Here is a 12236-nt window from a genome sequence, read left to right on the forward strand (position 1 = left end):
CGACCAACTCTTACACTAACAGTGTGTATAAAAGAATGTGAGGGGGCTGGAGAGATGGCTCAGAGGTTAAGAGCGCTGACTGCTCTTCCAGAGGTCCTGAGTTCAATTCCCAGCAACCACATGGTGGCTCACAACCATTTGTCATGAGATCTGGTGCCCTCTTCTGGCCTGCAGTCATACATGCTGCATACATAATAAATAAATTTTAAAAAATCTAAAAAAAAAAGAATGTGAAGAGTCACATGGCCCCATGAAGTGTGGCTTTTGACTTAGAGACCTCAGAAGGACCAAGGAGATGGCCTTCAGTGTTGAAGAGCATCTGAAGAGGTACTGAGTCCATTAGCATCAGGCTTCTCATTGGTTATTTGTTGTTGTGACAAAATACCAAACAAACATGACCTAAGTGGAGAACGATTTATTCTGGTTCATGGTTCAGGAGATAGAGCTCAAAGTGGCAGGGGAGGCTAGCAGTAGGCCTGAGTCACAGATGTAGTGACACATGCTTCCGTCACAGTGCAACTTGCTCATGTCTTGTTCAGCGGGACACAGAGAGCAAGCAGAAGAGGACTTGGCTACAAAGGTCAAAGTCTATGCTCCTAGCAACCTACTCTCTCCAGATAGACCCCCACCTGCCAGAGAACCCACAACTGCCCAAAGTGGCCATCCGTGGGAACCAAGTATCCAAAGACATGAGCCTGTAAGGGGCACTTCAGTATAGAAGGGTACCTTGGAGCCTGTAGGGGGCATTACAGGGTAGAAGGGTACCTTGGAGCCTGTAGGGGGCACTGCAGGGTGGAAGGGTACCTTGGAGCCTGTAGGGGGCACTGTAGTGCAGAAGGGTACCTTGGAGCCTGTAGGGGGCATTACAGTGTAGAAGGGTACCTTGGAGCCTGTAAGGGGCACTTCAGTATAGAAGGGTACCTTGGAGCCTGTAGGGGGCACTGCAGGGTAGAAGGGTACCTGGATCATGGAAAGGAGTTGCTGGGCATAGAGCACCTATGTTGGGCAGGCACTGAATGAGCCTAAAAAGAGAGCTGGTGAGCCTTGGGGGTCTGGACGGGATGGAAAAGAAGGGAGAAGGAAACAGTGGCTCTGGGGCTGCAGAGGTCCTGGCTGCTCCACAGGGCTCCCTGCAAACCAAGGACATCTGGCATCTCAATCCTAAATCCCACCCCGCCAAGGCCCTACTTGTTGCCCCAGATGGCGATCTTTAAGAACACGGGTCTTGGGAGGAAGCGACTGCTCTTCATGTAGTCTGAGATCTTCTTCAGGCCCTGTGAGTGAGAAGGAGGGAGTAGGAGCTCAGGCCAGCGGCTCCTGGGATAAGCAGCCCCACGCCAGGAGCAGCTTTTCCCGGAGGCTCTGGTATTAGAGTTCTGGATAGGGAACTAACTCTTCAGTTCCCTACAAAGACTCTGCGCAACGACGGCTTTGGACCCATATAGATTATGCTCATGCTCAGAAAACCCACTTGATCCTTCAAGATCAGTCTCACTGTGTCTACACATCAGCAAGAGCTGAGGTCCAGAGGGGTGAGGTGGCTTCCTCCTGCTCACACAGCTAGTCCACGGGACAGGGCCTGAGTCAGCTGCCTCTAGGGCTCCCATTCTGTGCCCTCTCTGCCCAGTCCAGTGCCCTCCTGTCCTCCCGCAGGAGACCCTGTCACCCCCAGTCTTCACAGACACGCTCCTTCTTCACAGGGAACACCTTCCTGGCTGGTGTACACAGAAACTACCTGTCACAGGACAAGGAGGGTCAGAACAGGCCAGTGCAGCAGAACAGAGAGCCCAGACCCCAGCCAGTGACCTCCCTGGCAAACCCTGGATGAAATGCACAAGGGGGAGGGGCGACTTGGAGTGCTGAGCAGCTCTAATCACCCCTGAAAGTAGTGGTCCAACCTGTTCTATGTGCAACCTCAGGCCCATCTATCTCACTGTGCCCCAAGCTGCCTCATATCCAGCCCTGCTACAGAGGACCGTGCAAAGAGACGCTGGGTGTGTTTTGTTCCATCCTGCCAGGAGAGCCTGCTCGGATACTTCCTACAGTGTTCAGAGACCTAGAGCTGACTGTTACCAAGCAGGCAGGTGGAGCAGGCCGTGGGCTGCAGCCCTCAGCTCTTTTATCCTTCCCTATCATGAGCACACCATTCTGATACACTTCAAGGCCACTGTGTGTGGACCAGAGCCAGAGCTGGTGAGAACTAGCTGAGATGTATCGCTTGCTATAAGGAGCAGGTTCCAGACTACAAACCTGTTGTTCCGGGGCCTGCAGTTGTCAAGTCTCTAAAAGAACAGATTCTGTGGGTGCTGAGGAGACTCTGGGGGACCCATGACTAGCTTCGCAGTGAGGGCCAAGCCTCGATCCCAGCACCCAGTTGGTACCATGTCTGTTATGTCCATAGCTCTCTGCTACTCCGTCTCTGAACGGAGTTCTTTCCATGTCTCATTGGGTCTGACACTGAGCCTCATATAGAGGAGAAGGCCGGTGAATAGGAATGGAAATAAGTAGGTGAATACACAATGGCCTCATGGAGACACGGGGAAGAAGACAGGGAAGGAAAGCCCCACACCATGCAACACTGGAGAAGAAAACCCTGAAAAGGGCCCACATACACTCTCAAATCCAGCACCCAAAAACAGCCCTGGGGTTTGGCATGGATTCAGATGGGGTGAAGCATTCTGAGGATCAGGTGTAAGTATTGTATACACACGGCTAGTTCACACAAATCCTACTATGCCTCCCTCTCTGAATGCCTGTGGCTTACACACTCCTGCCATGTTCTTCCTTCTCCAGAGCAGCACAAGGGTCCAAGGCTCTTCCTTTGGGCACAAAATAGGGACACAGCTACTGCCTGCTGACCTTAGAGGCCAGACATAAGAGACCCTGGTGCAACCTCTGCTAGTGAGGGACTTACCCTCTATAGTCTGTTTCCTTATCTATCCAACGGGACTCGAAGTTCAATCTGCCCTGTAAGCCGATCATAATGATCAATTTCACCCGGTAGATAAAAGATGCTGAGCACAGGTCCTGCCAGAAAGCAAGCACTCAATAAATGCTACTCTGGTGGTTTTTTGTTTTGTTTTGTTGGGTTTGGTTTGGTTTGTTTGGTTTTTTGAGACAGGGTTTCTCTGTGTAGTTTTGGTGCCTGTCCTGGATCTCAACTCTGTAGACCAGGCTGGCCTCAAACTCACAGAGATCCGCCTGACTCTGCCTCCCGAGAACTGGGATTAAAGGAGTGCACCACCGCCACCCAGCTGCTGTTCTTAATATAGTTCCAGGACTAAGGACCTATCAGGGAAAGGAAAGACATTGAAGAAGAAAGAAGATGAGGAGTTTCACCTCAAAGCGAGATATGAAGTCCTTCAGGTTTGGGAATGCTTCCAAGCACTTAGGTTCAAATACTTGGTTCCTCTCAAGAACATCATAAGCAATGAAATCCACAAAGGTGATCTGCAGGAAGCCGACAGTGAGTGCGCTGGAATCTGGTGACCTGGGAAGAACGGCAGCTCCTCCTCCTCCCTCTCTTTACCTTGTCCCCTGCAAACCATGGCCGCTTGCCCAGGAACTCGGAATAAAGCCTCATCATTTCTGGGAGTTGCTCCAGGTACCCTGGCTTCAGCTTTTCCTACAACAGAAAACACCGTGACCACCCTCAGTCACAAGATTGTGGGCACAGGCTGGGCCCATAGGGTTGTGAAGGCCTCATCTGGGCAGAGGTGCAACCACCTTCCCGAGGCTGGGCCTGGGTTAATCCAGGCTTTCATTTATTATGTCACCACTGATTAGCTCCTACAGGCACCAGATCTGATATCAGAGGCCACGAGAAGGCACACAGGCACACACTGTCCCTGCGACTCACCACCGATGTTCAGAACCACTCTTGTGGGTCACACTCAGGACTGTGTGGGCAGGCAGGGGACTCAGATGTTAGGCAGAGAGCAACTAAAGCATTCTGGAAAAGAAGTGGCATGTTCTCCATAGTAAAGTGACAGGAGAAGGACAGGACTTCAGTGCAGTTTCAAAAAAGGTGAAGTGAATTTGAGAGGGTGGAAGGAAACAAGTGAGGGTTGGTTGGCTGTGAATTGCCAACTGGGAACATCTGCCTATCACCATGGGCACCCCGGACCTGGCTCTGGGAATCTGGTTGGGAACAGTCCCCAGGTGATGACGCTCTTCCGTGTCCAGGTTGCACCACTTTTTCTGCTTGTTTGCTTATGTACAAAGCAGCGATGATTTAAGCCAAGGGGAAAACATAACCCAGGGCAGGAGTGGCCGGAGAGAGCTGGGGGATTCTAAACACAGTCTTTACCACCCAGGTACTCATGCCCACTGTGGAGGTTTGCTCTGTTTGCTAAAGGCAGTGAAGCTCAGTGGGAGTCTCATTTGACAAGACTCTGAGGTTTGAGGATCACTCTGTGGGCAGGGGTGTGTGTGTGGTGTGTGCATGGAAGGGTTGGTTTTGTTTTGGTATTTTTGATTTTGAGACAACCTCATGCTATGTAACCAAGAAGGTCTTAAACAGTCCTGTCTCATCCTCCAGACTGTGCCACGTGACTCCACTGCAGTCCAGAACACCATTTATAGGTGAGCAGCACTAAGAAGTTTAGATATTAAACACACAGAGCAGATGAGAAGGCAAGAGTACAAACTTCTGTTCCCCCACCTCATCCAGCCCAGAGTAGGACTCACAAAGTCAGGGTTATAGCAAAGCCTGGCTAGCACCATGCGGTTGTCCATAAGTTGATTCTCCAAAATATCCACACGAATTCTCTCCTCTTCCGTCTCCCCACCTGCAGCACACACAGCACACAGGCTCACTCTCAGCATCCCACCAGACAAAGCCCAGGAGGGTGGTCACCATCCCCCTCCCTGCAGCCGGCCCCACTCACACAGATTGTGCTTGCGGGCAAGGTAGCGCAGGATGGCGTTGCTCTGGGTGATCTTGTGTGACCCATCAATTAAATATGGCAGCTGGATAGACAAGCAAGGATGGTCAGATGGGATATGAAGTCCCAGCATCCCTTCCTTGGGTGAGGACAGAAATGGGGCCTGGTACTCAAGGTGCCTCACATGGAAAACGTTCCATGAATACAACGCACACTGAGTGGAAGAGCTGGGATACAGCCCATCCCAGAAAGATGATATTGGCAGGGGTGCACAGATGAGAGCAGAAGGGCTGATCCCAGACCTCCTGATCTGTGCAAAATAAGGACACCATCGCCTTCCCCAAACCTCCCCTTCCCTGCACCTACATTGGGAAAGTCCAGGCCCAGCTTGAATTTCTCGTTCAGCCACTGGCTTTGGTCATAGTCAGGAGCTGTGGTGGACAAGATAATATGAAATCAGAGGATGCATGTGTTCAATCCCCTTTCCCAAGACCCTCCCAAGGAGTCAGAGACAAGGCTCTCTGAGGCAGTAGACCTGCAAGCTGACTCCCGCAGTATCCCACTGCAAGCTTTCAAGGATGAAGATCTTGTAAGGGCTGTAGGCTCCTTCATCATCACTAAAACTTACAAAAGATTTAGCCAAGTGCTAAGGAAATGGAGCCCAGTTATATATACAGAGGACCCACTAATCTTTCCTCGGCATCTTCCATTGGTAGAGCTAACCACACAATTAAGGGTTCTGGAAGGGACACAGTCTAGATCCAACAAGAAGAGGAAGAAGTGAGCAACAAGGGGCCGAGGCATGGGCTGCTGGGCACCAGTGGGCAGGAGTTGGGCAGGAATCTGGCTAGAAAGGTGCAATCACCGTCCCCCATGGTGTATCTCTTCTCCTCATAGCTTGAGTCTGTGTACTCCAGGAGCATGCGGATGGCATGGGCCAGCTGTGAGAGACCACCAGAGAGGGTGAGATTCTTTACCCCCTCCGGATGAGTCCCCACCTCCCTGTCCTAATTTTGCCATCTCCATGCATGGACACGCGCAGGGCACACACACACACACACACACACACACACACACACACACACACACCTGCAAGAGCATGCCTCCACAGATTGTCTTCCGGCAGACAATCCTCCTCGGCAAACCCATCTACTGAGTGCGTCCTTACCCCTCCTCCAAGTCCTACTCTGCATTCGGACCCCTCACTCACCCCGCGGATGTCCCAGTAACCCAGGGTCATGGACATGGTGCTGTGGTCTGAAAGAATAGGCTCAGTGTCAGACTAGCCTCGACTTTCTGAGAGCAGCCAGGGAGCAGGACTTGGCTTTGTCAGGTCTTCAGACCGCCCTTCCCCACCCCTAGTTTCGACCAATACCGGAGTCCAGGGGGAGGGCCAGGCCAACCCCCCGCAGGGGCGGCTGAGAGCCAATACAGCCTGAGCTCAGACACAGAGGTTTGGCGGGACGCCTAAAGCAAAAAGCGGGACTGGACTCGCCTGATCCTGGTTAGTGGCTCCATGCTCTTTTTGATGTGGGGCTGCCTAGAGATGACAATTCAGAAGGCCTTGAACCTTAACAAAAGTGTCCTGAGGGCAAAGTTATCTCTTGTATTTTGAGTACATGAAAAATGAAGAACTGGAAAACATGATAATATATATATATATATATATATATATATATATATATATATATATATATATATATATATATTCATGCATGCAAGATAAGTCTTTCTAGTGTGTGTGTGTGTGTGTGTGTGTGTGTGTGTGTATGTGTGTGAAAGAGAGAGAGAGAGAGAGAGAGAGAGAGAGAGAGAGAGAGAGAGAGGGAGAGACCTGGATCATATAGTAAATGTATTTATTTTTCCAGGTTTTTTATTTTGAGAAAATTTATAACAGAAAAAGTACATGTATCTCCTATGTACCCTAGCCGCTCCCTTGTTCAGGTCCCTCCCCCAGCCTCAGTCCTTCCTAGCCCAAGATCTCATTTTCTTTCTCTCCAGCATCATCCTGGGGGTAAGACACTGAGGAGCTGTGATTTATAATCACTTCTGTTGTGCCGACTCCCAGCCGGGCCTGTTTATGTGGACCTGTAATTTATGACAATTGACGGAACACATTTCTCTTTACAACACTTGAAAACCTTGCCCCGAATTCCTGAGAAACAACTGCTCTTTGTCTTTTTTTTTTTTTTTTTTAATGGTTTCAGAGTCTGGACTTGGAACTCTGGGAAACCCGGGCTGGCCATGAATTCGCCTCAGTTCTCCTCCCTCAGCTCCCCAGGGCTGAGATTAAAGGCATGCAGCACCACGCCTAGCTCTCTGAGAAGGTACCACCAACTCACTCCAATCTTGATTTTTTTTTAATGTTTTATGTTTGGTTTTATTTGGTTGTGTTAAAACACAGCTAAAGAAGAGGAAACGTCCTCAAATTTGTGAAATCGTTGTACTGATATTTTTTTAGATCTGATTTTTATTAACTTGCAAATCTCAGTAACACTGAGGCACAAGATTCCAGCCACAGAAAGTGCCCTTCATGTTCTAGAGACCCTGCGAAGGCCGCCTGCTCTGGGGGTACCCTTCTTAGTGCTCTAGAATTCCTGTGAACCAGGCACTATTCGGGTCACCAGGCAGTCCTGAGAGGCAATGGTGAGCTGGTGGGCAGGCCTGACAGCCAAAACAAGTGTGACTCTGGCTTTATGGGGACCACACAGGGCCGCTCAGGGACCTCACTGGGGGACACTGCAGATAAAGGGGGGAGGTCCACCAGGCTCCTCAACACAGCACAGCCACTGCCAGACAGGACAGTCACTTCAGGAGGCCACTCTGTTGAAGGAAAAGAAGGAGCTGCGGTTTTAAAAGGCAAGAATGGGACAGGAATCAGGGGACAAGAAAGGGGAAGGGGAGACCTGGGGGTCAGTTAGAGAAAGGAAAGAAAGGAAGAGAAGGTGGAGCCAGGGTGGCAGGGGCATGGCTGCTATGGAGGACCTCCAGCATGACAAGGAAAATGAGCTTCTCACCCCCACCTCGTGTCCTGTTGAGGCCCTAATTGTTGCCCCAAGGGTCCATATTTAGTGGCCATCTTTGTGAGCACAGGTCTGGGAGAAGCAACTGGTCTTCAGCAGGCAGCCATCTGCTCCAGGCTCTGTGGGTGAGGAGAGAGCAGGAGCGGAAGCAGCAGGAGCGGAAGGCCGTGTCCCCAAGGGGCCTCATAGCTCCACTCTAGGAACAGCCGTTCCCTGTGGACTCTCATGCAGGCTCTCTGGAAAGCCAATTCTTCAATTTCCTGTACAGAAAGGGAGAGTGTAGAGGATGTGGAGGGGTTATACCCTAGAGATTCAGAAAACTCACTTAATAATCCTGCAGGATCTATCCCACCACAACTAGCTATCAGCAAAAGCTGAGGTCCAGAGGGGTGAGGTGGCTTCCTCCTGCTCACACAGCTAGTCCACGGGACAGGGCCTGAGTCAGCTGCCTCTAGGGCTCCCATTCTGTGCCCTCTCTGCCCAGTCCAGTCCCCTCCTGTCCTCCCGCTGGAGACCCTGTCACCCCCAGTCTTCACAGACACGCTCCTTCTTCACAGGGAACACCCTCCTGGCTGGTGTACACAGAAACTACCTGTCACAGGACAAGAAAAAGAAAGAAATGGAGACACAAGCATGGCCGGAGTTTGTTGACTAAAAGCCTGTCTGAAAAGCATGAGCTGAACCACTAGGTTCAGATAGAGATTCTGCCTCAAAGGAATAATGTGGAAAGCCCTGATGTCCTCCCATGCCCCTGTGCATGAATGCACCTCTCTCTCTCTCTCTCTCTCTCTCTCTCTCTCTCTCTCTCTCTCTCTCTCTCTCTCTCTCTCCCAACTGGGCTCCTACCTGTCTACTCAATGCAAGCACCACTATATCCCTTGGGTCTCAGTGCTTCTCAGTTTGGAATATAAATCAGTAAGGTATTCTGTAGAGGGAGTATAAATACTAGCTGTCTTGTGAACCTGTGCCCAGCTTGTCCCCCACAATCTGGCAGCCAGCCCCATTCACACATGCTGAGCTTGGTACAATATAGCAGAAGGCACCATTTTAGCTGATCCTGTGACCGGCCATAGCAAACGGTGCCTCAACCATGGGATGCGTCTGGCCTCTGCCTCACCTGCAGAGGGGGAACTTCCTGCCTTGGTTCGGACTTGTTTTCTCTCTTCTTTTCCCATACTTGAGATATAACTTCATCTAAGGGCAGAAGTGCCAGACAGAGCGCGCAGGCAGGGAGCTGGTCTCTCGCTCCCCAAGGGCCCTTCCAGATAGCATAGCCCTGAACAGAGAAGGACTACAAGTGACCACTGTCCTATCACAAAATAACTAGGCCCTTTGTTCTTCCAGAAGCCCGTGTCCAGAAATGGCCTTGGGACTTTTCAACAAGAAATACAAAAACATGCAATCTCTCTTAGTTTAGTTAGGTGGCATCAGCTGACCTTGAACCCAAGTAACCCCCACTCTCCCATCCTAGGTGTCCTCACAGGACCTTAAAAGAACAAGCCCAGAACTCCATACTTCAACCCCACCAAGCTGTACTTCCGTCCTTGGGGTGTCGATAAGGCCTGGCCTGAGGGCAATGTGACTCAACACTTCTCTCTTGAACCCCTTTCTCTTCTCAAACCCCAAAACTCAACAAAGAGGAAGCGCCCTAGGGAATGGAGGGACCACAGATAAAAGGAGACTGAGACCTGAAAAGATTCCATGAATCAGAGCTGTCCGTTCCCCTCGTTCCCCTCGACTCTCCCTATAAGTGAAGATGAACTGGGGACAGGTCCTTGCAGATGTAGTCTCTGGGGACAGGTCCTTGCAGATGTAGTCTCCAGCTCCTTATGTCACACTCTGACTCTTACCTACCCAGAAATGAAACCAGTCCTGCCATACGCTCTGACAGTCATAATATTCTGCCAAGCATATGGGGCAACACACACATATATACACACACAAGTACAATGTATATGTATGTGTGTGTATACTCATGAACTTCAAATTACTTTTAGTATATATTCAGAAAAGGAAGTAGTATGTCATACAGTAATTTTTTTTTTTAGAAACTAATTACTAACAGTCTAATTTCCACAGTAGCTGTAGCATTTTATATTCCTAGGGACAAAGCAAAAGCCTTCCAGTCACTCCACATAATCAGCAAGTCTACCATCTTGACCGTGGCTCATTTGATGTGTGTGTGTGTGGGAGGCATATCTTCAACATAGTTTCATTTTATGTTTCTCCAATGATTAGTGTTGAGCAACTTTTATGTGCTTATTGGCAATTGTACATCTCCTCTAGAAAAATGTCTATTCTCCTCTAGAAAAATGTCTATTCAAATCTTGTACCCAGGTTTGAGGTATTTGGTCTTTGTTGCATTAACTTGCATGTACAGGTATATTCAATAGAACACAGCCAGACCGATTCAATATGTGGTTTGACATCCAGCAGAGGTATTAAAAACGAACCAGGGAAGGATGGGGAGATGTCTCAGTCTACAAAGTACCTGTATGCCATGCAAGTACAAGGGCATGACTTCAGTCCTTTGCACAGGTCAAGCCAAGTGCTGCTGTGATGAACTTATCATCCCCAGGCTGGAGAGATGGAGACTCTCTGGACTTACTCTGTAGACAGCTTACCCAAACCAGGTTCCGTGAGAGATCATGTCCCAACAGGTAAAGAAGAGGGAGCATGAAGGAGATACCTGATATCAACCTCTGACCTCCACATACAGGTGCTCGTGCTCGTGTGCGCGCGCACACACACACACACACACACACACACACACACACACACACACACACGGCCAGGAACTATTGACCATCATGGAAAGTATTTTCTAACTTCTGTCTTCCTAACTTTTATACACTTCCATTAACTTATCTTTTTTCTGATGTTGTTGTATCTGTGTTTAAGTTAGTTTTAAATAAAGGCTGGCTTCTTAAAGGTTTTTGATGTTACCAGATTAATCAATACTTCTCTTCAATGAATAAAGGAAATAATCTCTTCTCTTATCTCACAAGCTTTTAATTAATCACTTATTTCACAGTGACCTCACATCCTGCCTGTGAGTGCTCATTTCTTAACTGCTGTAGTTGCAGCAGCTGGAACTTGGCATAAGGACAGTGCCCTGCAGGGCTGTCCTCCAACCTGTTCCTAGTTACAGGTAGGTCGAAGGAAGTGCTTGACAAAGGACAGAATCCAGGATCTGGCTACCACTGAGGATCCTGCTCATTGGGTGCTTCTTCAGTGAATCCAGCTCCTTTGTGGGCGACCCGACAGCACCTCTGGTCACACACTGCTGCTCTGGGGCCTGAGGAAAGTAGACCCGCCCACCTCCAGTTGCTCAAGGCCAATTGCAGTCTCTTAAGTGCTTAGGCGTGAGAGGGCCTCTGGGTCAGACTACACCTCCACATGGAAAATCTTCCGTACCGCATTCTATGCCTTCTCAGGAACCATGGTTATTTCTAGAGCTCTTCCTTGAAACACTGGTACAAGAATCTCTGAAAGCAAATCTTCACAATTTCCTGAACTTCAACCATGTGCCAGATACTGTCCGACATATCAACAAGGCCAGGCTCCTCCCTCAATGAGCTGATGATTGAATTTCTTGAAGATCCCACAACACAATCACCAACAGTAGGGTTATTTATAGCAAAACATCTTGGAGAGAGAGATGACTTCCAGGTGAGGCCTGACATTGAACCTGGAGCTTGCTCCCTGTCTGCCCACCAATCCGCCCGGCACCTCACTGATGCAAGACTCAGGGGTGCACATGGCCAATGGAGGTACTGCACACTGAAGGATAATGAATGAGGGGCCCCTATAAGAATCCCAGGTGTGTGGTGGTACTGTGTTCCCCAAAATATTGTGAACCCTAATAAACTTAGCTGGGGTCAGAGAACAGAAAAGCCACTAGATATTTAGGATAGGCAGTGATAGCACATGCCTTTAATCCTAGCATTCCAGAGGCAGAAATCCATGTGTTCAAGGATACAGCCAAGCATGGTGACTCACGCCTTTAATCCCAGAAAGCGAGCCTTTAATCCCAAGGAGTGATGGTAGAAAGCAGAAAGGTATATAAGGCGTGAGGACCAGGAACTACAAGCATTTGGCTGGTTAAGCTTTTAGGTTTTGAGCAGCAGTTCAGCTGAGAACCATTCGGATATGAGGACACAGAGGCTTCCAGTCTGAGGAAACAAGATGGGCTGAGAAGTTGGCCAGGTGAGGTTAGCTGTGGCTTGTTCTGTCTCTCTGATCTACCAGTGTTCACCCCAGTACTTGGCTCCGGGTTTGTTTTATTAATAAAGACTCTTTAAGATTCCTGCTGCACAGGTGAACA

At 49.4% G+C, this 12236-nt stretch overlaps 1 protein-coding gene across 3 annotated transcripts; it reads right to left on the minus strand.

Annotated features, from left to right (window-relative positions):
- Positions 1–400: 400 nt before the first annotated feature.
- Positions 401–6291, minus strand: LOC114699990 (glutathione S-transferase Mu 7). Of its 3 annotated transcripts, XM_037206993.1 has the most exons (9): positions 6097–6231; positions 5752–5827; positions 5253–5317; positions 4890–4971; positions 4690–4790; positions 3530–3625; positions 3340–3450; positions 2915–3027; positions 1181–1274 (listed from the first exon to the last, which is right to left on the minus strand). In XM_037206993.1, the coding sequence occupies exons 1-9, from the start codon at positions 6130–6132 to the stop codon at positions 1268–1270; spliced, it is 687 nt and encodes a 228-aa protein (XP_037062888.1). In that variant the 5' UTR covers positions 6133–6231; the 3' UTR covers positions 1181–1267. The 3 variants fall into 3 exon arrangements, with proteins under 3 accessions (XP_028735237.1, XP_037062889.1, XP_037062888.1); XM_028879404.1 differs by lacking the exon at positions 2915–3027 and having other exon boundaries at positions 401–1274; positions 6097–6291; XM_037206994.1 differs by lacking the exons at positions 2915–3027; positions 3340–3450 and having other exon boundaries at positions 401–1274; positions 6097–6228.
- Positions 6292–12236: the final 5945 nt, after the last annotated feature.

Source organism: Peromyscus leucopus, chromosome 6 (genome assembly GCF_004664715.2).
Source record: "Peromyscus leucopus breed LL Stock chromosome 6, UCI_PerLeu_2.1, whole genome shotgun sequence".
Classification (NCBI taxonomy): Eukaryota; Metazoa; Chordata; class Mammalia; order Rodentia; family Cricetidae; genus Peromyscus; species Peromyscus leucopus.